At 52.2% G+C, this 27,432-nt stretch overlaps 1 protein-coding gene and 1 pseudogene across 1 annotated transcript; both read left to right on the plus strand.

Annotated features, from left to right (window-relative positions):
- Positions 1 to 909: 909 nt before the first annotated feature.
- LOC108927596 (protein kinase C iota type-like) lies at positions 910 to 8,382 on the plus strand (annotated as a pseudogene).
- A 6,890-nt stretch (positions 8,383 to 15,272) lies between these two features.
- Positions 15,273 to 26,224, plus strand: LOC108927545 (ski-like protein). Its single transcript, XM_018740934.2, has 8 exons — positions 15,273 to 15,831; positions 17,531 to 18,773; positions 22,728 to 22,796; positions 23,020 to 23,087; positions 23,258 to 23,388; positions 23,998 to 24,245; positions 24,333 to 24,512; positions 24,799 to 26,224. The coding sequence occupies exons 2-8, from the start codon at positions 17,685 to 17,687 to the stop codon at positions 24,985 to 24,987; spliced, it is 1,974 nt and encodes a 657-aa protein (XP_018596450.2). The 5' UTR covers positions 15,273 to 15,831; positions 17,531 to 17,684; the 3' UTR covers positions 24,988 to 26,224.
- Positions 26,225 to 27,432: the final 1,208 nt, after the last annotated feature.

Consider the following 27,432-nt stretch of genomic DNA (forward strand, 5'->3'; position numbering starts at 1 on the left):
AATATTTGCTTCCTTTGTTTCTGTTTCTCATTTGAATGTATGCATCCTGTCATGTTGAAACTATTATAGCAGAACTTGATCAGATTGTTTCCATATTATTTTTCATAGTAAAGCTCCTGAAGTTCTCTCAGTTCTATTGATTTGTCAGTATGAAAAACGGATTTAATGACAATTTAATTCCATACGTTATTGGCCTAAGATATTTATTTGAATAGAAAAAAGAAGTAACCTTGAAGGTAATGAAAGTATACCATTAGATGCTAGCACGACAAGACACGAATGATGAACGTTAGAACACGTGCGCTCGCTAATAACGACGAAAATCACAAAAAAAACTTCAACTCCCAGAAGACTTTGTGCGGCCGATTTGTTCGTGTAGCCGAACGCTGTTCGTCTTTCTGGTCACATGTTATTTTTACAGCAAAGTTATGGAAAAGCATCGACCCAGAATTAAGTTTTTTTCTTCATTACTTTTTTATCAATACATCTTCTACAGTGGTTTAATTTTTATTTGTATTTCACTGAGGGAAACGCCTCAAAGCTGCCCCCCCCCGCCATATTTCTCTTGGTATGGCCCGAGTGACGGCCTGTTGTATTTTCAATCTGAGGTGGACCGTTAATGTTAAACTTTTATTCACGCGGCACCACACTCCTCACAGTATTTATTTTCCCACAGCGCTACTATGTTCTCTTTAGCACCGTGTCAAGGATAATTTGTGTACGAGTGTTTTAGTGTGGAAACACGTCGTCGAAGAGCTGTGGCCGAGTCTCGTGTTGGGCTGGAGTCGCCCTGCCCCCCCGCGCCGAGCCGCGTTTGAACCGCTCTGTTCCGCGGGACTTGGCTCGTGAGGCAGTTGGGCGCTCGACGCTCGGGCAGCTTTGCTGGAGTGTTTGTTCCCCCCCCTGCGGATGTGCCGCCTGCTGTACAACAGCTGCACCTGCCGACGGGGGGACTTGATAATGCCCACGCTCACGCGGCACAGCACGGTGCGACCCGGCGAGGGGTCTCCTCCAGGTCCGCGTGAAAGCCTACTACTCGGTAATAACAACAACAACAGCTGCCGCCGGTACTTGTGTTGTCACGAGTCCGGCGGTGGTGGCAAAACTGACGACTGTCGGTGGTGTAGCCTGTAGGGACAGAGACGATCGACTCGATCATCGAGTGTCCGGCAGAAAACACGCTCGGTCCGCCTACGGCCGGGGACACAGGACAGGGGACACTTTAGGACAGAGCAATGTGTGTCTGCGGGACACGACCAGGTACAAATGATGTGGACGAGCGCATGCGCACTCACTGCTGCATAGACGAGCGATCCAGTTCAGCTCCAGCCCAAAATTCCTTAATTCGTCGGCCTCTGGACACTTGCCTTCAGGTATCCAGCCAAAGTTTGTCGTTCACTGGGCAGCTTGTGTAAAAGTCCTGGATGTGGCTCTCACACACACACACGCTGACTGAAACCGCTCATCCCAAGCGGGGTCGTGGCAAACCAGAGCCTAACCCAGCAACACAAGGTGCAAGGGTGAAGGGAGAGAGGACACACCCAGGACGGGATGCCAGTGCATCACGAGGCACCCCAAGTGGGACTCGAACCCCAGCCAGAGCAGGACCCGATCAAACCCACTGCACCAACACACCCCTGCTGGATGTAGCTGTAATAAATAAAAAGTTTCCTCTAAAGCTGATATTGAGCTATACGTGTCTCGTCTCGTCTTTCTCACACAGAGTTAGCCCTTGCTGGTGTGTATTGACCTTCCCACTGTTGAGTCTTATCACGCTGTTCCCAGACCAGTTCCCAAAGTGCAGGAGTTTTTCCTGCCCCCCAATGTTCTCCCTTGTACTCTGTTGTTTAGCCGAAGTGTTCTGTTCCTGTCGCCACCCCCCCATCACCATCACCACCACCACCCGCTGCTGGATGTGTGTGCTGTTCCCATTACTGCTCCCCTGCCAGTGGCAGCAGCTGCACTGGGCCTCTGCGGTTGGTCTGGATTTGCTTGGAAGCTCATGGAAAAGACTGTGCGTGTGTGTGTGTGTGTGTGTGTGTGTGCGCACACACTAAAAGGGTTGATCCTCCTCAGTGTGATTTGGCACTAAGTGCTGAGCAGTGGCACTCACTGTGACGCACAGCGCCATACGCTCCTTTCGTCTCACATTCCTGTCCCGTGTGTTTTCCACGGACGTCATGGTCACCGCTTCGATCCGTCCGTCTCCTACGAGAAGCTCCAAGTCCAGGTGCGGGACATGTGCTCCATGGACGACGAGCAGCTCTTCACCATGTTTTTTTTTTTTGCGGCTTTCAGTGCCATTTACATTAGAATGTAGCAGCGGATAATGTCCAGCGTCATTGCCTTCAGTCGCTAGATGAGACGCTTTTTGAGGTCAGTCCTCCTTCACACCCACAGCTGGTGTGTAAACGGTGTGTGAACTCCCTGCACTTGAAATGAACCCTTTCTCCTGGGCGTAAGCCGGTAAATGAGGGTGCGCCGGGACCGGTCCGAGCGCCGTCTTTGCGGAAAGACGAGGCCTTGTGTTCCGCTCCCATCCGCGGGGAACCCCTGCACTGTGACCTCCCATCTGGAGCTGGACGAAGCCCTGCATCCCTGTGAGCTCGGCAAGGACTCGGAACTCATCGTCCACGGTGAGCGGCCTGCTTCAGACAATTCCCACACACACACACACACACACACTCTATGACACGCTCCAGAGCGACACACACACATACACGCACAATAATGACATTTAAGGATGTATAAATGACACCGTCTCCACATTGATCTCCTCCCTGTGTTTGATACAATGTTACTTGCTTTCTTCAATAAAACATTAAATATAAAATATTCGCTCGCTGAATTTGTTCCTGAGTTTCTTGTTCATGTGTTTCTGGATACAGCTCATTGGTTGCTGCAGTGAGTCCCACTAAGTGCCCTCATCTCTGGAGTAAAACGGCATGCTTTCTTCCGATGACATGGTCACACGCACTGATACGGACCCCAGTAGCAACTGTTGCCATGTCGACGGGGTTGTTGGTTTAAATCCCTTTGCTCCATAGCCACCCTGAGCCCACGCATCTCTCTTTGTGTCTCCGCAGTGTTCCCATGTGTCCCTGAGTAACCTGGTATGCCATGTGCGGGGGAAGACAGTGAGTACCACCCCCCGTACTGTGTGGGCTCCTCTCCACCATAGTCACTTTCGTGGTAACGCTTGTTGAAATAGGGTATTTTAAGGATGGTCTTTCACAGTTGTAGTTTTGCTGCAGTTGTGTGTGTGTGTGTCTGAAGGTGTGTGTCGAAGACAGGACTGTACATGCACGCACGCACACACACACACACACACACACTGCTGTTTTCAGTCATTTTTTTTTTTACTTGAGTACAAACAACAATGAAACATAAATCATAAATGAGCAAAAATGAAGCTTTAAATATTTTAAGGAGCTCATTTAGAGAATACCAAGGTGACTCATTCTGTTTTTGTTTGGGTTTCGTATGGTTTGTAATTCCAACACAAAGACCCCCCCCCCGACTACCGACAAAGGTAAATTTTTCATGTCTCTGCTGGGTACCATGTTTGCCTTTACTGGGTGACTCCAGTGTCAGGTCTATGGCCTGGAATTGTCCCCCTCCCCCCAGTCCTGTCTTAGGGGTCTTAGGGCACAGTCTCCAGGGGAAGCTGGGAGATGCCCGATAAACTCCGCCTCCACTGTGTCCCAAATAAGCAAGTGCCCTATAGTTTGGCCCAGTTCTCCTTCCATTGACATCAGCTGCTGCTTCTGGAGCCTGTGGGGTCACATGTCTGGGTCACATGTCTGTGTGTGCATGCCTGTCTCTGTACTCATGCCTGCCTGTGCTTGCGTGTGTGTGTGTGTGTGTGTGTGTCTGGTCTGTCTCTACATGTATTTCATTGTGTCTTGAGTGTTTCTCTGTGCAGCACAAATTAGAGCGAATGGCTTCTGGCGACAGTCGACAAGGTGTCTGAGTGATCCTGGTATGTGCCCCCCCCCGCAGTGGAGCGCGATGCTGGACGAAGCTGGACGAAGCTGTACTGCACTAATGGACACACCTGCCAGGCCAAGAGATTCAACAGGGTGATGTTCATGTCCTCACCTGTACACACCTTTTACAGCATTGTGCCTGAGAGCCTCAGTGGGCTGAGACAACAGCAGCAGTATAGTACAGTGCTGCTCTACCTGCTCACACAGTCATTTCACTTCCACAGCAGGTATTTTCTCGTAGAAATTCCATCCCCCTACAACAGGAATGTGCCTAACAGGGTAATTACGCAGACCGAAATACCCTGTTTTGTGAGGAATCGGTGTACATCTGAATGAATGTAAAAGCAATATATTTGTGTGTAAACTGGTAAAAAACTGGCCTTTTTCATGTCCGAAATATTACTGTGTTCCCGGTGACTGAATGGTCAGTGTGTCTCTGCTGTAAATGATCCGTTTAACCACCTCCCTACGCAGCGAGCGCGCTGTGCCATCTGTGCCGACCGCATCTGGGGTCTTGGCCGCCAGGACTACAAGTGCGTCAACTGCAAGCTTCTGGTCCACAATCGTCGTCACAAGTTGGTCACGGTAGACTGCGGCAGGCACGTGGTCCGGGTGAGCGTGGACTGGGGCCCCGGGTCTCATAAGACCCATGTGGTGACGGGGCTTTTGGCTTTTTGTCGGCACCGGATCAATGTAGTGTGCACATTGAAATACTGCGGTAAATGTGCGGTCACCGGTGTACCTGAAACACGCCTCTGGACTCGGGTAAATTGGCGTATCGAAAGGAAACCCGGTACAGTACTCTGCATCTCCTCCATCGATGGGACTTGCTGATATTTTGGTATAAATAGGTGTTAGTTTTGGGGCTCCGGAATGCAGAGAAGTGTTTTCCATTGAAACTAACAGTAATTACTGTGTGCGAGTTGTGAAAACACTTCTAAGGTGAATTCTCACAAGCACATTACCTTCGTAAGGAGGGAGAAGCCTGTACGCAGTGGATATCACAAGTGTCAACACTCTTAATGAAATTCCAGATTTTGTTGACTGAAACAAAGACAAGTTGTGCCAGACTTTGCTTCACCTTTAATATGATTTTGAAAAAGATCTGATTTTTTTAGGGCAAATCAGAAACATATCAGTTGATGTCATTTTGAGTTCAGATTAACTCTGTGATTTGCAATCGGAGTATTTGATTCAGAAAAGTTACAACAAGATCTCTGTCTTTACGTCGACAACGTGGAGTTTTAATAAGGGTGTGTAGACTTTTGATATGCATGATATGCAACACTAATAAGAGAAACATGTTAGAAATCTTAAAGTTGATGCTACTGTGTTGTAGGAGCCGCTCACTGGACTACTGGATCCAGCATCCATGTCCTCAGATCATCCTGAAGCCGGTATATGCTGGGTGCGTGTGTGTGTGTGTGTGTGTGTGTGTGTGTGTGTGAGAGAGAGAGAGAGAGAGTACACTGTTGTGTATAACAGCCTACATTTCCTTCGGCTACTTGTCTCCACTGTATCCATCTCACTGACAGCCATGTGGTGTTTCTCCCAGCTGTGGTAGCCCAGAAGGCTCAGGTGCTGGAGGTCAGGGATTTGGGCCATGGCCATGGTTCTTTAGCCAGGCAGGTGCTGTGCTTCTCCATGAAGACAGGGGTGACACAAACAGTTCTCGGGGGCAACTGAAATTTTGACCCGGACTGCCTCTTTATCCTTTGTGCTGCAGGCCTAACACACGTGGTCCTTTCTTGTCTTCCTCCAGTTCGCGCAGACAAGTCTTCCAGCGACAGCCTAAACCACGGGGACAACGAGAAAGAGGTGAGTACAGCTCGAGTACCTTTAAGGTGGACCCCATTGCAGCATCCTCTGACAAGCTGAGGAAAGCGGCAACATAACAGTCCATCTAGGTTGTCAAGCCACCTGTGAGAGGTTAGTGATTGCGGAGGGTCGTCTCTCGTTGCTCTGATTGCACACAATAAGGCAGGTAGATCTTCCCCTCCCTGCTGCTGGCTGACAAGGGCACAGAAGAGGTGTTTCAATGGACTGCAGAGTGTTCATTGGCCAGTTGCTCTTCCTCAGGCTACAGGTTCCAGCAAGGAGAGCAGGAAGATGAGCACCACCTTGGGTCTGGCCAACTTTGACCTGCTTCGCTTGATCGGTCGTGGCAGCTATGCCAAGGTGCTCCTGGTTAAGCTGAAGAGGACGGAGCGCATCTACGCCATGAAAGTGGTGAAGAAGGAGCTGGCGAATGATGGCGAGGCAAGAAGCAGTGTTGACTACCCCCACCCCCTGTGTGGTCTCCAGCTATGCATGATCTGAACAGCTGCATGTCATGTATCACGTTCATCTTTATACCGTGCAAAATGCCACCTGTTTGTGCTGTCAGAGTTTGGTTTCCAGGAAACAGAACCATAGGGTTAAGTAATGCGTGACTCAAAGACTTGTGCGAGTGCATGTTTATGCGTCTGCTTCTTGTCCCTGCAGGACATTGACTGGGTGCAGACAGAGAAGCATGTTTTTGAGCAGGCCTCCAACCACCCGTTTCTGGTCAGGCTGCACTCCTGCTTCCAGACTGAGAGCAGGTGACGGATGCAGGAGACCAGGACACCAGTGTCCAATGACAGTGTGTAGTAGCATGCTTAGCGCAATTAAGGCTCATCAACCTCTGCAACATCTTCTAGTGACTTCGAAGAGCAGAAAGAGTTTTCTCAGAAACACTCGAGATTAATGCACCTTTCGATGCTTTCATTTTTATTGTGAAAGGCAGTCTGCTGTTTTGTTTTTACTTTCATAAACTTTACCCCAGCTGCTGATCCCTATCAAGATACCATTTTACGTGACTTACACCTAGACGTTGCACGGTAAGGCCTATGTGCATACAGTACTGGTGTGAGAAGTTCTCAGCTCTAAGCGCTTCTCTCCAAGGCTTTTCTTCGTTATTGAGTATGTGAATGGCAGGGACCTGATGTTCCACATGCAGCGGCAGAGGAAGCTTCCAGAAGAGCATGCCAGGTAAAAGCTGAACGCGAGATGAACAAGGCACAGGTCTGCCGGGATAGAAAGTGTTGATGGAATTCATGAACATCTTAGTGGATGGTACCAGTAGATGGATGGTTCAAGCACTGGTTCTTGTGAGTGGGAACAATGAGTGTCTGAGGTACAGCTCTTTGTGACTAACAACGCTACACGCATAGCATCGAGGTCACTGCGTGGGACCCGTGAGTGGACAAGGGACAGGCCGTTGGAGCTGGAATCAGTGGATGGACTACATTTAGGTTGTGGATGGTTTAGTTAGAGGTCCTTGTGAGAAAACTCAAATTTCAGGTTCTATGCTGCGGAAATCAGCCTGGCCTTGGACTACCTCCACGAGCGTGGCATCATCTGTCAGATCCTGAAGCTGGACAATGTGCTTCTGGAGTCTGAGGGGCCCATCAAACTCACTGATTATGGCATGTGTAAGGTGTGTGTATGTGTGCACATGTATGACGGTGTGTCTCTGTGCCACCCGCAGACTGGCTTCGCCGACATCATGGGTCACCCCTTCTTCTGCAGTGTGGACTGGGACTTAGTGAGTGCCCCTCCCCATGCTCCTTCCATCTTTCTCAGTTCATCTGAGTCTCTCTAAGTGTCACACTGCTGATCCATTTCTGTGCAGCTCCCGTTAAAGAGCTAATTAAAGTAACAATAATGAACAAGCAAAAAAAAAAATAAAAATATGGATGCAAGGACTCATCATAACCCAGATGGCTTAGGGTCATCAGCCTCACTGTCCAATCAGGAAGGAGCCTGAGACAGCTAAGAAGTGTCCCCTATCCCCGATGTGAAGGACATGACTGGTTAGAGAACTGGACTCTGCACCTGAGGACTGTACTGTAATGAGTGTAAGTAGCAGTTCTGGGGACTGAACTTATTTCTTTCAATCCTCAGATGGAACAGAAGCAAGTGGTGCCACCATTCAAGCCCAGCATCTCTGGGGAGTTTGGTCTCGACAACTTTGACAGCCAATTCACAAATGAGCCCATCCAACTCACACCGGATGATGAGTAAGTGCCCCGCTCACCTCCAACGTAGGCTGGTGACCTCTGACCTCTGCTATGACATCAAGTGATCAAGGATCAGCTGTCATTTGTTAATTTTGTAGTGTTTTGAAGACTGCTGTGGGGGAAATACCCATGATTTTCTGACAGTCTGTTTGCTCTGAATGTCCCTATGTCCTCGTCATTCTCCGTTCATCGTTCTTTTTACCTTTTATGACTTTCACATTCAGACTCTTGTCCCTGTTCTGTTTCTGTTTTTCTCTCCTAGTGACATGATCAGAAAGATTGACCAATCGGAGTTTAAAGGCTTTGAATACATCAATCCTCCCTAGATGTCAGCCGAGGAGTGTGTCTGATGATATGCCTCCTGCTCCTCTTGTCGACCAGCAACTTCCTCAAAGGAAAATTATCGAAAAGGCCTCAAAAGTTCCCAAACACAATATCAGCCTTCGTCTTCGGGCGTACCTTTTCTTCACCGTCTGCAGTGTAGTCCTCCTGCAGGAGACCTGCCAGACTGGCTCACAGCAGCCAGGAGGCCCCGTGGGGGTGCTCCAGCTACAACAAAGAGGGATATGTTTGTATGGAGAGGGAACTTCCCCCTTCCACACAGAGATGGGATTTGATACACACGCGGTGCATGTTGCTGTCTGAACATGCGTGAAAGAACAAAGAACAAACGCATACAGTACCTGCCCTTTATTGGTGAACTGCTGAACCTGCCAACCAGCTACAGGTTTGCTGGAGGGAGGAAGCACAGTCGTTGTCTCCGCTTTATTAACGGACCACAAAATGACAATTCTATGCACTGTGTTTACTCTGCGAAACAGGACAGGCAGGATTGCTTGAGGCCACTGTGATTGTGCCAGTTATAGCAGAGGCACTGGAGCAACATCTGACAAATAGTCTTGTCGATTTCAGAGATCTTCGGTGGGCTCACCACCTGCCGGAGAGACCGTAAGGGGCCGGTGCATTGTGATTTGGGCGGTGGTCGGGGCCGAGTGCCCGGCCGACCCAAACCTCGGGCGCCAACTCTGGTTTTTGGGACTTGGAATGTCACCTCACTGGCGGGGAAGGAGCCTGAGCTGGTGCGGGAAGTTGAGAGATACCGTCTAGATATAGTCGGGCTCACTTCCACTCACAGCTTGGGTTCTGGAACCATTCTTCTCGACCAAGGGTGGACTCTCCACTATTCTGGCGTTGCCCAGGGTGAGAGGCGGCGGGCGGGTGTGGGCTTATTAATAGCCCCCCAGTTCAGCCGCCATGTGTTGGAGTCTACCCCGGTGAATGAGAGGGTCATCTCCCTGCACCTTCGGGTCAGGGAACGGTCTCTCACTGTCGTTTGTGCTTATGCGCCTAGTGGCAGTGTAGAGTACCCGGCCTTCTTGGAGTCCCTGGGGGGCGTGCTGGAAAGCGCTCCCACTGGGGACTCTGTTGTTCTTCTGGGGGACTTTAACGCCCACGTGGGTAGCGACAGTGACACCTGGAGGGGCGTGATTGGGAGGAACGGCCTCCCTGATCTGAACCCGAGAGGTGAGTTGTTATTGGATTTCTGTGCTAGTCGCAGTTTATCCATAACGAACACCGTGTTCATGCATAAAGGTGTCCATCAGTGCACTTGGCACCAGGACACCCTAGGTCGGAGGTCGATGATCGACTTTGTAGTCGTTTCTTCTGACCTTCGGCCATATGTCTTGGACACTCGGATGAAGAGAGGGGCTGAACTGTCAACTGATCACCACGTGGTGGTGAGTTGGATTCGATGGCGGGGGAAAAAGCTGGACAGACCTGGCAGGCCCAAACGCATAGTGAGGGTCTGTTGGGAACGTTTGGCGGAGGCCCCTGTCAGAGAGGTCTTCAACTCCCACCTCCAACAGAGCTTCAACCAGGTCCCGAGGGAGGTGGGGGACATTAAGTCTGAATGGACTATGTTCCATGCCTCCATTGTCGGGGCGGCGGTTCGGAGCTGCGGCCATAAGGTCTCCGGCGTCTGTCGCGGTGGTAATCCCCGAACACGGTGGTGGACACTGGAGGCAAGGGATGCCGTCAAGCTGAAGAAGGAGTTCTATTGGGCCTGGCTGGCTCATGGGACTCCTGAAGCAGCTGACAGGTACCGACGGGCCAAACGGAGCGCGGCTCTGGCAGTCGCCGCGGCAAAAACTCGGGCTTGGGAGGAGTTCGGTGAGGCCATGGAGGAAGACTTTCGGTCGGCCTCAAAGAGATTCTGGCAAACCGTCCGGCGACTCAGAAGGGGGAAGCGGTGTTCCACAAACACTGTTTACAGTGGAAGTGGTGCGCTGCTGACCTCAGCTGAGGATGTCCTCGGGCGGTGGAAGGAATACTTTGAGGATCTCCTCAATCCCTCCGACACGCCTTCCGTAGAGGAAGCTGAGGCTGGGGACTTGGAGGGGGACTCGTCCATTACCCTGGCTGAAGTTGCTGAGGCAGTCAAAAAACTCCTTGGTGGAAAGGCTCCGGGGGTGGACGAGATCCGCCCCGAGTTTCTCAAGTCTCTGGATGTTGTGGGGCTGTCTTGGCTGACACGCCTCTGCAGCACCGCGTGGAGCTCGGGAACGGTGCCTCTGGACTGGCAGACCGGGGTGGTGGTCCCTCTTTTTAAGAAGGGGGACCGGAGATTGTGTTCCAACTACAGGGGGATCACACTCCTTAGCCTCCCTGGGAAAGTCTATGCCAGGGTACTGGAAAGGAGAATCCGACCGATAGTCGAACCTCGGATTCAGGAGGAGCAATGCAGTTTTCGCCCTGGCCGTGGAACACTGGACCAGCTCTATACCCTCACTAGGGTGCTGGAGGGTTCGTGGGAGTTTGCCCAACCAGTCCATATGTGTTTCGTGGACCTGGAGAAGGCATTCGACCGTGTCCCTCGTGGCATCCTATGGGGGGTACTTCGGGATTATGGGGTTCGGGGCTTGCTGCTACGGGCTGTTCGTTCCCTGTATGACAGGAGCAGGAGCTTGGTTCGCATTGCCGGCAGTAAGTCAGACCTGTTCCCGGTGCATGTTGGACTCCGCCAGGGCTGCCCTTTGTCACCGATTCTGTTCATTATCTTTATGGACAGAATTTCTAGGCGCAGCCAGGGAACGGAGGGTGTCTGTTTTGGTAGCCGCGAGATCTCGTCTCTGCTTTTTGCGGACGATGTGGTCCTGTTGGCTTCATCAAGTCAAGACTTGCAGCGTGCACTGGGGAGGTTTGCAGCCGAGTGCGAAGCGGCGGGGATGAGAATCAGCACCTCCAAATCCGAGGCCATGGTTCTCAGTCGGAAAAAGGTGGATTGCCCCCTCCGGGTTAGGGGGGAGTTGCTCCCTCAAGTGGAGGAGTTTAAGTATCTCGGGGTCTTGTTCACGAGTGAGGGAAAAACGGAGCGGCAGGTTGACAGACGGATCGGTGCGGCGTCCGCAGTAATGCGGTCATTGTACCGGTCTGTTGTGGTGAAGAGGGAGCTGAGTCGTAAGGCGAAGCTCTCAATTTACCGGTCGATCTACGTTCCTACCTTCACCTATGGTCATGAACTCTGGATCATGACCAAAAGAATGAGATCGCGGATACAAGCGGCAGAAATGAGTTTCCTCCGCAGAGTGGCTGGGCGCACCCTTAGGGATAGGGTGAGGAGCTCAGTCACCCGGGAGGAGCTCGGAGTAGAGCCGCTGCTCCTCCGCATCGAGAGGAGCCAGTTGAGGTGGCTCGGGCATCTGTTCCGGATGCCTCCTGGACGCCTCCCACTGGGAGGAGGCCTCGGGGCAGACCCAGGACACGTTGGAGAGACTATGTCTCCCGGCTGGCCTGGGAACGCCTTGGGGTTTCCGCAGAGTAACTGGAGGAGGTGTGCGGGGAGAGGGAAGTCTGGGGGGCTCTGCTCAGACTGCTGCCCCCGCGACCCGGCCCCGGATAGCGGAAGAAGATGGATGGATGGATTTCAGAGATCTTAGTGTCCCAGTACTATAATGTACTCTGCTTCTCTGCATATTTCACATCTATGAGCAGGGGAGTGGTTATATGGCAAGCTTGTAGCTAGAAAATTTGCTTAAACTGGACCAAAAGCTATTTTGTTGTTTTTTAAATAAACGTACATTTTTCACATTCGAACCAGTGAACTCCTCATCTAGGGTGATGTGTTGTCGCATAGTAACTTTCATGTTGTTCTACATACATACACAAGTGTGTATTTTTACATCTAAAAGACCTTCACCCCGGCCTGTCATTAATACAATATTTGTGTGTCAGTGTGTTTCTTAAATTTCACTGGTTACCTGGCAACTAGGTGCATTTGGGGGGAAAAAGAAGAAAAACTTTTTTTCTTTATTGCTGTGTCTCTAAATCCTTGTCGCAGCTAACCCGCCCTCTTTCTCTCTCTGTGTGTGTGTGTGTGTGTGTGTGTGTGTGTCTGTCCTGTCCCGTCACGTCACGTCACTACATGTCTCTTTTCTCCTTTCTGTAGCAGTTCTGCTGAAAGGTCCTGTCCCGTCCAGCACGTCCCTCTTTATTTTATAGTTTGCACACACTCCATTAATGGTGAAGGAATGTGAACGAGGGACATTTCGTGCGAAAAGGAGTCCTGCACAGTGCGCTGCCTTGGCTTCTTTGCGCTCAGGGAGTTTCACGCAGCACAGACCCGGCACGTTCCAGTGGGTCATGCTCCACTTGACACGATGACGCGGCCCTCCGCTTTTGGCTGCCCGTTCACCAGACACGCCATCAAGAGCTAAACATTTGATCTGGTCAGAGCTGCTTGGCTGCTCCCCCCCCTTTTCTCCAAAGTGACTTCCAACGAACTCTATGTAGCGTTATCAGCCCACACTCCTTATTCACCACGGTGACTTACACTGCTAGATACACTACTTACACTGGGTCACTCATCCATACATCAGTGGAACACACACTCTCTCTGTCTCTCACACACTATAGGTGAACTTTAACAGCATGTCTTTAGACTGTGGGAGGAAACCAGAGCACCCGGAAGAAACCTACACAGACACGGGGAGAACATGCAAACTCCACACAGACTAAGTGGGGATCGAACCCATTTAAAAAAAGGAAGGTGATCAGGATTCATGTGTCCTGAGTTTTGTGCACCTACTCGAGCGATGACCATCGGTGCATAAAGTGGAAAGAAACAAACTAGGTTTACTTAGAATCACATGTCTGCAACCACGCCTTTCTCCTAATGTGATGTACAAACTGTATTTCTCAGAGATATACGTTGCTTTGGAGAAAAGCGTCTGTTAAATGAATAAATGTAAATGTCCTCTCGCACCACCTAGGCGGTGTGAGGCAGCAGTGCTACTCGCTGTGCCGCCCGTATTTAAAGACTGGACAGCGACAGTATCACACAGTGCTCTTGCTTTTCCTCTTGTCCTTCACTGTGAAAAGAAGTAAGTTCTCAGGACAGTTTCACCACAATTTTCAGCAATCCTATTAATGTCCATTAACATTAGTCCACTAAGGGCCCCGTTTGTCTCCTGTCATTACAAAATGGGTAGAGTGGAACTTGAGAACAAGATGCAAGTTAGTATTTGAGAAGCGATGACACCGTTGGCACATTACATCCATGTTACACTCATGTTATGCTCATGTAGAGTGTTAGTCAATCTTGGTGTGAAGAGAATACAGCGAATTATAGTACAGCCACATCCTACTGGCCTCTGTACTGTACTTAAGAGTAAGGTCACGTGCTGCAGCCACACATTACTGTAGTTACACAGTTTTACACACAGGATACTGCAGTATTGCTGCCGACCTAGAAAAGCACATGTAGCGTAAGGCAAAAACTGGGTTGTCCGTACCAGACTGTATCCAGGCTACAGTTGGTACAAAATGCTGCTGCGAGAATTGTCACTAGAACTAGGAGGTACGACCATATAACACCGGTACTTAAATCCTTGCATTGGCTCCCGGTCTCTTATAGAGTTGATTATAAAATCCTACTTTTGACCAATAAGGCATTGCTCCGGCTTACCTTTGTGAGATCATTAATTCTTCTATATATCCCAGGACGATATCTCCGTTCATTAGATGCAGGTTACCTTAAAGTACCTGTGATCAATAAGACCTCAGTAGGAGGTCACGCCTTTAGTTATAGAGCACTTAAACCGTGGAATAGTCTACCAGTTACTGTCAGAAATGCCCCCTCCGTTTCTGTTTTCAAATCCCGACTAAAGACTTACATGTTCACTCAGGCATTCCACACACATTTTCTGAACCGCTTGTCCCATACAGGGCGGCGGGGAGCCGGAGCCTACCCGGCAACATAGGGCATAGGGGACACACCCAGGAGGGGATGCCAGTCCGCCGCAAGGCACCCCAAGCGGGACTCGAACCCCCGACCCACCGGAGAGCAGGACCCGGTCCAACCCACCGCGCCACCGCACCCCCCGCAATGTAATTACTTCAGTAACAAATTACTTTGTTCTCTCTTCTTGTTGAGCACTACCTCGCTACATAAGACCTGAGAAGGCCGGCCAGCGGTCACAGACAAATCCCTTGCTGACAGAGGATGATGTCCATCTGCCGTGACGATCGAGACCTTCCATGCCGAGCTGGGGATCCAAGATGCCATTTACCAACATTATCATTATTACTTGTTACACACAAATTGTTACTTTCTAGAATGCCCAGGAGGGGTGGGCAACCACTGGCCCGTGGACCCCCAGAGGTTTTTATTTTTTCTCCCTCAACCTTCAGTTGGAAGTTTTTGTTCCTAAGTTTCCCCGGTGGCCAGTACGTATACTTGTAGTTCTATAATAAGTTCTTCATTATGGTAGCCATTAGTTGACTGTCTTCTTTGTTTGTATCAATTTTTCTTGCTGTTTGCCTGTGTTAAAGCGCTCTGTGTCACTACGTGAGAAGAGCGCTCTATAAAAATAAATTGAATTGAAAAACAGGAAAATTAGCGCCGACGTTCCGATTTCGCGCATTTTTACCATGTTTTTAAACGATTGCTGCACATGTCGCGCGTTTTCATCACAGCACTTCATGAGTACTAATCGATCCGCCGCTTTAATATCGTGTTCAAGGCAGCGGGTTCTAAACGTGTCAACTAAAGCTTTATTGGCAAATGCAGGAACAGGAATGCGTCGAGCGCGCTGACCTCGCTGTGACACCCCCCCTCCCCCCACCCCGTGAGACCGCAGCGCGTGCGCCTGCGGGGAACGACTCCACGCACACACACGCACACGCGAGGAGGAAGGAGTGGATGGCGCGACGTTGTCGAGCGCAGCTCGTCGTTCGGGGAACCGAACGTTTTGCTGCCTGCGGCGCCGGCGCTTCGTGCAGCTTTTTTTCTTTCCTCCAAAGACGTACGAACGAAAGCACATCCCCGCCCCTGTCCGTCCGTCCGTCCGTCCGTCCGTCGCTGTCCCGGCGTTCGCGTGACGTCTCGCGCGGACACCCTGCTCATCTTCCGCCAACGAAGCGGAGGTCACGTTGACGTTCAGCGCGCGGAGCCCCGGCCGGAACGCGCCAGACGGCGGGCTCGTGACACACACCCGCGGCTCAGCGCGAGACAGACATTCAGTCATTGGGCGTCCGGTGACGTGTTGCGTGCAGGGACAGAGGCTGCGTGTCCTCCGCGAGCGCAGCGGAGGTCACGAGCGGCGCGCACACGGGGCTCCGGCCGGGACACCGGCGGCGTCTGTCAGCGTCTCCCGTGGAGTCGTCGTCCCGAGTGACGTAACTCTGGAGTGACGTCGCCGTGCCGTGTGTACCGCGGGGCGACAGTCTGAGTCTCTCACACACATACAGGGATACTGACTGACTCAGGGAAGCGGACCTGGCCGCGCTGCCTGCGGGAGGTAAGCGAGGACGAGACGTGTCCTTCCTTCCTTCCAGCGTCGAACCGAGAGAGAGAGAGAGAGAGAGAGAGACGTTCGTTTGTGATTCATTGCGTTGTTGGTTGGCGCGAGACGACGTGCTGCCCGCGCGACACTCGACTCGACTCGACTCACTCGGCGCCTTTCTCTGCTAACGTGACATTTTTAACTCATATCGCTTACTTCGTGTCGTGTGTGTGTGTGTGGATCTACTTCGCTGTTACTGTAGTGTTAGTCTCACTCACTCACTCACACACACAGAGCTCGTCTTTTACTCCTCCTCTTCCTACTACTGCCGCGGCGCGGGCGGGGGGTGACCGGGGTCGAGCTCCGTTCGCTCCGGACTCCAACTGTTCGTTATTATCATCAACATCATGAGAAGATGATCGATCGTGACACAGATTTCTAGAGGAAACGAGGACGGGGAACCCCTGACGCCCCCCCCCCACCTCGCATTTTCTGCGCGCAGCTGACTGTGCGGTAGCGGCACGCGGGGTGTCCCGGGAACTGCACGGTGGGGGGGTCGGGGGGGGGGGGTTTGTAGAACACAGCTCAGGGAACTGTAATGCTGACCTCGAACGTCGCGTCGCACGGGGAGGGGGGCGGGTCTTGGAGCTGTTAAAATCATGTAGCACCTTGGAGGTGTTTGTACAACACTAGACATCGACTGACCGAACAGCACAGCGGACCGAGCGGGAAACGTCCTCTCTGTGCGCGTGCCCTAAGAAAATAGCAGGAACGGCTCTCCTTCCTCTCCAAGAACCGTGAAAATGACGAAGCGGAGTGGTCCCCGCTGACCTGGACGGGGTTAGGGTTAGGAGGGTGCGCCGGTGCGGCTGGTTTGGCCCGTGCCTGCTCTCCGGTGGGTCTGGGGTTCGAGTCCCGCTCGGGGTGCCTTGCGACGGACTGCCGTCCTGTCCTGGGTGCGTCCCCTCCCCTTCCGGCCCCGTGCCTCGCGTTGCCGGGTTAGGCTCCGGTTTGCCACGACCCTGCTCGGGACAAGGAGTTTCAGCCTGTGTGTGTGTGTGTGTGTGTGTGTGTGTGTGTGTGTGTGTGTGTGTAGGTTAGCGTTAGCTGCCAGCACCCCATCCACACGTGTGGGTATTTTCATTTGAATTCCTGGACCAGGGCCAGCGTGAGAGGAAGGCCGTGGCGGTCGTTCCATCACAGTCCGACTAAGCGAAGGTCTGCCCGGCATTGTGTCTGTGACCCCCCCCCCAAAGTAGTCTGCAGAAGGGGGGCTGTCCTGTGTGAGCAGAGCGGCGGTCAGCGAGGACCTTCCTGTGCCTCGGTGTCCCTTTCGCACAATTTGGACCCCTTGCGGGACGCTGTGTGGTTCGGCGGTTTGAACGCCGCTGACGTGTTCACCCGAGGGGTTCGAAGATAGATTTCCAGCTCTATAAGTGTGCGACGCACGGTCACGTTTCACACATTTTGAGACAGAATTGCCTGTTACGTGGCACAAAAAGCGACGACGCTGCCTGTTGTTGACTTTGTACAGACTTTGTACCAGTTTGACTTTCAACAAACCTTGATCATAGGAAACAGTGTTGAAGTAAAGGATGCAAAATGATGCAAATCGTATGTCAATAATTGCGTCCAGTTGGTTAAACTCGTGATTGGAGCATTTAAACTTTCTCTGTCTGATTTTTCTCTTCTCTACTCTTTCTCTTCTTGACAGACAAACGGATCACGCTGAACGCGCATCGCTGCCGTCGTCATGCGTGTGCGTGGAGCCGTCATGCTCTGTTGCTGGTAAAACCCGTCCGCTTACTCGAGAAGAAGCCCGGTCTTCAGGCAAGGCGCAGAGATCACCCAGGTAGTTTCTGGGTGCCATGCCCAGTGCGCAGGCAGGCTTAAGAGCCGAGCGCAGGGAGCCGGCCGTGTCCAGGGGCAGCGCTAGGCGGGTCACCCGAACCCGGGGCCCGGAGGCACCGCTCAAGAAGCGCCTGATGGCAGAAATGGACCTGAAACGCCAGGCTTCCAGAGGAAATCCCGGAGCCCCCCGAATCAAGAAGGAACGCGCAGAGGAAGACGATGAGGCGGAAGAGCGACGGGAGGCCGGGTGCGAGCGGAGCGGTAGGCGGGGCCGGCCCTCGCACCTCAGCCCGGGACTCCGTCACACGCTAGCCCAGTTCACTCTGAGCAGCCAGAGCTCGCTGGGGGGACCCGCGGCGTTCTCAGCCCGCGGCAGGCAGAACGAGACGGTGTTGCCGCCGCCGCCGCCGCCATCTACGCCTGTGCTGGCACCCTGCGACAGCTCCACGGAGCTCACCCACGCTCTCCTGGAAGGAGAGGCCATCTCCTGCTTCGCGGTGGGCGGCGAGAAGCGGCTCTGCCTGCCCCAGGTGCTCAACTCGGTGCTGCGGCACTTCTCCCTGCAGCAGATCAACGCCGTGTGCGACGAGCTCTACGTCTACTGCTCCCGCTGCCGCGCCGACCAGCTGCACGTGCTCAAAGTGCTGGGCGTCCTACCCTTGAACGCTCCCTCCTGTGGCCTCATCACCCTGACGGACGCGCAGCGGCTGTGCAACGCCCTGCTGCGGTCTGGCCACGCGCCGCCGCCGTCGCCGTCCCCCCCTCCGTCTCCGTTAAAGGAGGGAGGGGGCAGCTTCCAGGTGGAGCACCGGTGCCTAGGCAAGGGTCAGGGCTTGTTTGTAGGCGCGCTGTACTCTCGGCCCGACGCCGCCTGCATCCAGTGCGCCCGGTGCCGGCTGCTCTTCTCCCCCCCCCGTTTCGTCATGCACTCGCACCGTTTGCCCGACCGCCGCACCTGCCACTGGGGTTTCGACTCGGCCCGCTGGCCACGCTACCTGCAGCTGGCTCGCAAGTACCTGGGAACCCAGGATGAGGCGCCCTACAAGAAGCTGTTGGAGGAGATGAAGGAGAAGTTCAGCGCGGCGCACAAGAAGCCGCTGGACAGTGTAAGCGCACTTTTTGCTGTGCTCTTTACAGGGGTGAAAGGTTGGCTTTGCTCAGCACATCTCGGGCTCTTTGGTGTTTCTGCGGTTTGCTAACTCGACCCATCTCTGTTTCCTAGAACCCAGGACGCTGCGGTCGGGGTCTGAAGCATCATGTATGTTTACGTTTGAGAAAAGAAATCACCCAAACACTTGTCGCGTTCTGGGGCTCCGAGCTCAGGACCGAAAAGTCTTTCTGGTGACAGAGAGCTGAGAGCGGCCGAGGTGGGACTTGATCCAACATCGAACTGTGTTTCCATTCTGACACAGTCCTAAATACAGTTGGTTTTAGGTTTGAACTCTGGACTGAGAATGAATGCGACAATATGTGCGTTTTCTTTGTCGGTGAAAACATTTTAGTTTAAGAGATGATGCTGTGACCTGGATTTCTCGTGTTCGCTGTGATACGATGTTCTTGCTAAAGGACAGATGAAACTCGCAGTGTCCCTCCACGATGTCCCTCGAGGCTAATTCAATTCTTAGTGGGCAATGGGGGGGGTTCAGTGCTCTTTGTGACGCTAAAAGTGCAGCGTTGAGTGTGACGCACTCTCTTTCTGCGCTGCGCTTTCACCTTTGTCCTTGGTAAATGGACACAGGCGCCTCGAACGGTTCGAGTACTTGCCGAGAGACGAGTGCAGAGGACTGCGGGAGAGCGACGCCGTCGTGTCCCACTGACCTCGTTGCCACCTCTTCATTTCTGTAGCACTTCTTTGCCTTAATGGGGTGAGAAGTGACAGGAAGCAACACGGTTCGAGTTGTGGGCCTTTGTCCTCGATCACAGCATCCACATGTGTCCTGTGTGTCCACGTGTGTCCTGATCCCTGCCTAGAGCGAGAGAGCGGGACGGGTCTAGTGCAGGGGATGGGGGTGCAGTGTTTCGGAAATTCTGTCTGGTGTCTCGTCTCAGGCTACGAAACCACATTCTTGACCCTCTGAACCCCCCCCCCATCCCCCTCGCATGCAAGTCTAGGAGGGACAGTATTGACTCCTTACTCTGCCACACACACACACAAGAAAACCTCTTGTGCCCTACCGAGAATAAGTGCCACACCAGTTTCCCCCCTCAACGCCCCGTCAGACACTCGGTGTCTGTTTTTATTTTTCGTTACTGCTGCACAGCGCAGGCCGTTTATGGCCACCCTCTCCTCCCGTCCCATTCGGGTGTCTTTGTGCGCACACACACTGTGAATTCGCTCATCTCAGGAAGTCACCATGTGGGTTTGTGAAGTGAACATGGTGGATGATGTATGTGAGTCTGTGTGTGTGTGTGTGTGTGTGTGTGTGTGTGGGGGGGGGGGGGGGGGTCTACATTGTGTTGAGAAGGAATGTGGCTGCATTTTCAGAAAGTTTGATCATTTGCTTGCTGAGCAGATACTTTACCTTCTGAAAGAGGAAACTATTTCACACGGTAAAACTGGTGTGGCGCAGGACATAGTTTACCGAACATGTTTTCGTGGGCCTTCGGGTCAAGAACAGGGCCTGGTCACAAACTCACAACCTTCCGGCCGGCTCCTCCGCCACCCCTCTGCCAGCCGCCTTCTGGGGGGGGGTGGACTATAATGGAAACTCCCTCCAGAGCCCAGACCCCACCGGGTCCAGTGTGCTTAAGATTGTCTAAAGAGCAGCGGGCAGCTGACCCACCCCCAGCTGGACTCTTTGTGACCCTCCTTGGGGTGGGACGCGACCCAGTCACTAGCGCACAGCACGGTGTGTTACAGCTCCTATTCAGAGAAGCAGGGCGGTTTCTATGACAACAGCATGATGGCACATTGAGACTCAATAAAAGTGTGGTTTTCTCCAGCAGCTCAAGTAGGGTGGTCATCTCATCACTTTGCTTCACACACACCATATACCGTAAGTTTACACGTGCTGATGTTGGTTATTTACAGGCATTCCAAAATCGCTTCTCACATGCGCACACACACACACACACTGCTTTTCAGAGCCTGGTCACACGACCCGCTCGGTGTCACCGCTCTCCGGTGGCGCTCTGTCCACGGTGCTGCCCATTAGGGACACCGGTCCCCCGCAAAGGACAGGGCGCGGAGCAGATCCCTGCTCCGCCTGCTCAGCCGTATCCTGCGGCTCACTCTAGGAGCGAGTGCTTGCGCGTAGCGTACAACGCACCGCTAGTGTCGAACAGCAGTGTGTGTGCGCGTGTGTGCGTAGGAGGGACGTTCCTCCTCCAGCCGGCGAATAGAAAGATGCGAAGGCACAAGTCACGCAGCTCTGCATCCTTTGGGGTTTGTTGGTGACGCAGGAGCCCATGTGGTGAAGAGAAGAGCGTCAACATTTCGCACCCTTTCGCTGTGCTGTGTGTACATTCGTGTGCCGCACTGCTCTTTGTCCACGTGTCCTCCAGCGATGTGTGCAATGTGCTCAGCCAAGGGCAGCCGCACGACGTGTTTGCTAAGAAGATGCAGAACGTGCACGTGTGTGTGTGTGTGTGAGAACTGCAGATAAGCAAGTGCGACGTTTCTGCAAGGGAAGTGCGCGGCGAACACACACATGTTGTTAAAAGGCCTACTGAGAAAGAAGGGTGGCGCTGCTTATCAGCCCTGGTGGTTCAAGTTTCTCCCAGTGTTGAAGGAAACAGGGAGATGCATTGTCTTATCAACCCTAACTGAGCCTGCAGTGTGTGAAGTGTGTCACTGAAACACAGTGGGCCCTCTTTGTGCGCCGCATCTGCGAGTGTGTGTGTGTGTGTGTGTGTGTGTGTGTGTGTGTGTGTGTGTGTGCAGACTGCAGCTGGGGTCAGGTGGGCTGAGGAAGACACAGACCATGACAGTCTAACAGCTGAAGAATACATACACTTGTGTGTGTCTGTGTGTGAGAGAGAGGGAGGGGGAGCGAGACTGTCTGTCTGCAACCTGTGGACAAACGGCTCACTAGACAAACCCCCCCAGGAAATATGAGCCAGGTGACTCCCGCTCACACCCCCTCCCCACTCACCCTCCCATGTGGCTGTGTGCCTGTGCTGTCTCGGAACACACTGGTCACACCCCTAGGAACCTGCCAGACTGCTTCTTTCTAGCCTCGTACTTCCCTTTGAGCTGCTGTTTGGGGGGGGGGGGGGTATCCTGGGGGAGAGGAAGAGTCAGTGCATGTGTACACTGATGTCACCATGGCAACAGTCTAGTCTGCCCAGTCCTCAGAGGGTGTTGTCTGTGCTCAGCGGTCTCAGCACTGCAGTGGAGCTGTGTGTGTGTGTGTGTGTGTGTGTGTGAGAGAGAGAGAGAGACTTTGTGTCCCTTGTTGGCATGTAAACTGAGGCAGGTCTCCATAAGGGTGACACGGTGGCACAGTGAGTAGCGCTGCTGTCTCACAGTGCTTGGGGGGTGCGAGAGGATGTGGGTTTGATCCCCGCTCAGTCTATGTGGAGTTTACATGTTCTTCCCGTATCTGTGTGGGTTTCCTCCGGGTGCTCTGGTTTCCTCCCATAGTCCAAAGACATGCTGTTCAGGTTCACCCATAGTGTGTGAGTGACAGAGAATGTGTGTCTTCTACTGATGTATGGATGAGTGACCCATTGTAAGTAGTGTATCTAGCAATGTAAGTCACCGCAGTGAATGAGGTGTGTGGGCTCATAACACTACATAGAGTTCATTGGAAATCGCTTTGGAGAAAAGCGTCTGATCAATGAATGAATGTCAATAAGTGATGCAGGAATGCTCTTAAAAAGAGATTTGGTGACTGAAGACCACAGAAGTGACTCCTAGTCCACACACACACACCCCTGAGCAAATGCTACTTGAAGCACACAGGTGTCTCACAGGCTGAGCGTGTCGATGTTAGCGAGAGCCGGTGAGCTTCTCCAGCGCAATGGAGGGTAGCGGATGACTCGGCTCGCGGTCGGGCTCCTCGGTGACGTGTGTTGGCCTTGCGGCTCATCGCAGCGCTTCTCTCTCTGCTTTCCAGCCTCGTCAGGGCAGCTGCAGCATCCGTTCTCCAAGCGAGAAGCTGCAGGGCGGAGACCCCGAGGAAAAGGTAATCCCCGCCCCCCACCCCAGAACGTCCGTCTTAATTCGCTGACGTCAAGTCCACCTCAGCTCAGTGGGTTAAGACTGCAACACATGGGATCTGTGGAAACACATGCATTGTGGGATTGTTCTTCCCATGCTTGTGATGGTTCCTTTAGTCCTCAAGCCAAACTGTCCTGGATGACTCTTGTGGTTAATCTCTTGAGCATCATATTGCCTTCCACACACAGGCCAGTCGCTACTTGTATCCAGACGTGAAAGAGGAGCCTGACGTCACTGCGGATGACACTCATCCAAGGTACTGCGGTCATTTCCCAGCCGCTGGTTCCGCATCACAACAGGAAGCGTAACGGCTCATTCCCAGTGTCCGCAGGGGCTCCTCTCACTGGCCAGTTATCGAGTCAGCGATGACGTTACGGTTCACGGTCGCAGCGCTGCGATGCTCACCACCCTCCCTCTCTGCTTCAGCTGCTTCCTCTACAAGTTTGACGAAGGTGAAGCAGCCGGCGTGTCCCCGGGGAAGGCGGACGGCCAGGTGAGCGTCGAAGTTCTCCGCACTCTCCTCAAACGCCACTACAGCCAGGAGAGCGCAAGCAAAGGTGAGTTAGTAGCCTGTGGTAACACACCATCACACAGCAGCATTTCTTTTGGGTGCACGCAGTGTCCTAGAGTGGACCAAAGTCCTGATCAGAATCCAGTCCGCAGTCTGGTGGTGGCCACACGTGAACACCGCTGTCCACAAGCATCCTCTAAGCAACTGGCGAGAGCTTGAGCATATTTGCCAACAAGAATGGGCAAAAAGTGCACCGAGCCGGTATAGACACTGGTGGACGATAACACAGAAAGACTCGAAGCTCAAGTTGCTACCAGAGGTGCATGTACCATATAATTGAGTTCAATGGTTTGAATACTTATTCAACCTGTTTTAGTTTTTACATTATAAAAGGTGATGCTAAACTCATGTTGAGCTCAAGTAATTCATTTCGAGTAGTATTGTTTCAAATTAAAACATCACATGGAAAGAAATATTACAGCATCATTTGTTATCCAGTAAAATGTGTTATTTTGTCAAGGGTCTGAATACTTTTGCAACCCGCATAGATACAGAGTCGCACACCACACATCATGGCACAGGTAGGTTGCTCTCCGTTACACACACTCAAACACTCTTTCCACGTGCTTTCCCCATTCTCTCATCCCTGCTGTAGAGGTGCGGTTGAAGCTGAGCTTGGCAGATGTTGGAAGAACATTCCGGCGCGCCAGTGGACACGAGCACCGGCCTCGGCTGGTCACCACGGAAATGTGCCAGGGTGAGGAGACCTGCGCAGCGCTTCTGGACGAGGACACGACTTTGGAGGAGGGCAGAGACGGGATGGTTCCGGAGATTGTGCAGCTGTACCACAGACAACAGGAGGTGCTCAACGCTACCCTGCAGAAGCACAAGCAACTGGAGGCGGTAAAGACCGGTGTGCGTGATCACGTGTCTGTGTTTGCCGAAAGGTAACTAGGGGCGCAACTGGATCCTTGTGCATGTGTCTGACAGGAGCTAGCAGCAGTACGCAGGGGTCGGGCCCCCGTTCGCTCTGAGCTGCTAACGGAGCCTGAGACAGTCCACGCCGAAGACTCTCTGAAGGAGCCGGCGACGGTGGAAACTGAGCGCGCTCAGAAGTGCACATGTGCATCCGCTGCGCAGTCACTACCGGAGGCCCATTATGCTGTGCAGGTACACTGCATGGCTAGAGGGTGAAGGGGGGTGACGCTTAGCCCTGGGACACTCGGTACTCGCCACCTTGATGGAGGAGTCATTGTAATGATGAGCGTAAGAGGTACCACAAGGTGTCCGTACCTTTACCACACTCCGTGAGTTACTCTCAGTGACATTTTTCTGCACAACAAGGTCCTGCCGCCTGCTCCCTAGCTCTTCTCTGTGAGCGTTTCCCGTATTGAGAGCATCCTTTCTTCTTTCCTTCTTCTCCAACGCGAACATTTCTGCGCACGCGCGTGTCCAGCTGTCGGAGCTGCGACGGCGCCTCGACCGGGCAGAGGAAGACCGCGAGGAGCTGCAGGAGGCCCTAAGGCAGGAGCGGGAAGCCCGGGAGAAGCTGGAGCTCGTAATCGCACAGCTCCGTCAGCAGCTCAGCGACTCGCACCCTGTCAGCGGGAGGGCGGCGCCAGGTGCAGCTGCAGTCTGGAGCTAGAGCCACTGTCTCTCTCACACACACACACACACACCTGTGTACTGATGCTGAAACGGAGGACTGCCCCTCCTCCCGTAAGCCCATGTGTTTTTCTTCTGTTTGTGTGTGATTGTGGAAGCTTTTGTTTGGACTCGTGAAAAGCTTTTTTTTTTTTTTTTTTTTTTTTTGCTGTTTTCAATGTTTTACACAAGAGTTTATATTTTCCAAGAGGAAAGAAAGAAATCAATGCAGGGAACTATTTGCTCAGTCGTGTTCGGAGGGCTCAGATGAAGGGCTGTGGGCTGTGCCACCAATCTTGTGTACAAGTTCTGGTGACGCTGTGTGAGCTCTGGTCATTTGTGCCCGATATGCAGATAGACGTGTTTTTGAGCACGTTTAGTATATAGTGGAAACACTTGGAATGTGGTTATAATTATTTTTAAAGGCTCACTTTTTGAACGCGTTCATAGTAAGAACTTTGAAAAGACCATAAGGCAGCGCTGGGTCCCAACACCAGCAGTAATGGCTGAACTAGTGGGAATATCTTTATTCCAACGTGTGTTTGCAATTTGTAACCGGAGGCACTTCTGAGTTTGAGGCCATGCGGCCGCGACTCGATGGGTCACACTGTGGTGTCGTCGACAGGCGGCCAGGCGAGGGCGCTGTCCGTGCCGGACCGCTTCCGCAGCCGGTGCACAGCTGGCGGGTGTAGTGAGGACGGGAAATGGCGACAGGACACACGGGCGCTGATGTGGATCGAAAGATCGTTCTTGAGTGCGTTCCGTAAGACAGCGTCACCCTTTGGCATCGTGAGACTCCACACGGGGGGCCCTTTCCGTTTTATTTACCGCACGATGCTACGGCCGCTGCCCCACTTTAAGATCTGCAATGAGAATGAAGACATAAGAGCGTCTCCTTTATTCCTTCTTTTCCCTCTTTCTCCCGCTCTTGCAGGAGGAGTGTTAAACAGCTGCGTACTGTTGTGAAATTCTCTTCAGCAATCATTCATAAAGAGCTGCTCTCCATTTGCTCTTCCCTTCATGGTAACCGTACGAGTGTAAATGCGGCCATGTCTGCCTTTTCTTTCTCTCCCTGTCACTGCTGTGGCATGTTTAGCGTCCCGTGTCAGTCCTGTGTGAGGTGACGTTCTGAGTGTGGAATATGAAGTGAGCTGCGTCATAAAGGAAGTGAGGTGATGGGATGGCTGGTAGCGTACTGGTTAGTGCTGCTGCCTTTAGACCCCTAAGGTTGCAGGTTCGACTCTGACCTCTGGCTGTAGTGCTGTTAAGCAAGGTACTTACACTAAATTGCACCAGTAAAGAGGAGGGAGGAGGGAAACTAAGCAGCTGTACTTAAGGATAAATAATTGTAGGTAGAGTAGTGTTGTAAGTCACTTTGGAGAAAAGCATCAGCTGAATGAATAAATGTATGTGATCCCCTCCCTTGGCTTTGTATGGTGTGAGTCAGAGGTGCTCTGCTATATCCTGGGCCTCCACGATTTCAGTGCGTTCAGGAATACCTCCACGGACCGTTTAAGAAGAAGAAGGACTTACTAAAAAGGTGCAATGAAGTACCCTGAGTGCTGCTGGCCAACTGCTTTTGTGTCTCGCTTGATTTTGAACGACCACAAGGATCACGTTGTCAAGAGCAGGAGGGCAGAGACAGAGTCCGTTACCCTCGGAGACGTCGAACGGCAGACGGAAACCCCTACGATGTGACCTCAGGATCCGGGCCCTGCAGGGTCACGCGTTAGTCGATCGATTTTCCCGAGTGGCGGAGCTCCGGGCCTTCGCCGAGAGTGCTTCTCACGTGTTCTCGACGACGTCCTTGAGTGGCTCAAGAATAGGAGTAGCGGAAGCATTGCGCTGCATTTTTACACCCTGTTTACAAAAGCCGGTGGTAAACTTGTAAGAATTGAGTATTTATTATTTCATGTTTGTCGTTTTCATTCTCAAATGGTATATTGTTCCACATAAAGGTCAATAAGGAGAACAATATGTTGGCATCACAATGCAAGTCCATATTAAATATGTTCTTAAGTTCCTAATAAAATATATAATTTAATAAATAAAAATATTTCTATACACTTTGTATATAAACAGTGGTTTTTAATGTATGAGCTATGTTAGCTGGCACACGGAATCTTTACTAGGTTATGCGTATGAAATAGATAAATGGCCATCATTTTCTGACATGAGAGAATCCCGTTTTTATGAGTTCTGACGTTTCTGTAGGTCTTTATGCGAAAGGCCTCACGCAGTCTAAAAGATTACATTAGATTAAAGATTTAGTTGCAAGAACTTGCTGTCCTACATGTTCCAGCTGTACGGAGGGCAATATGATGATGTTTGCAGGTTGTCTCTTCATGAGTCCAGTGGCTCAAGTGGCCTTTACCTGAGAGCCTCGTGTGTTTGTCGTCGGAAGCGGAAGGATGCGATTGGGCTTCAGTCGGTTTTTCTTCAGCTT

Source organism: Scleropages formosus, chromosome 19 (assembly GCF_900964775.1).
Source record: "Scleropages formosus chromosome 19, fSclFor1.1, whole genome shotgun sequence".
NCBI lineage: Eukaryota > Metazoa > Chordata > Actinopteri > Osteoglossiformes > Osteoglossidae > Scleropages > Scleropages formosus.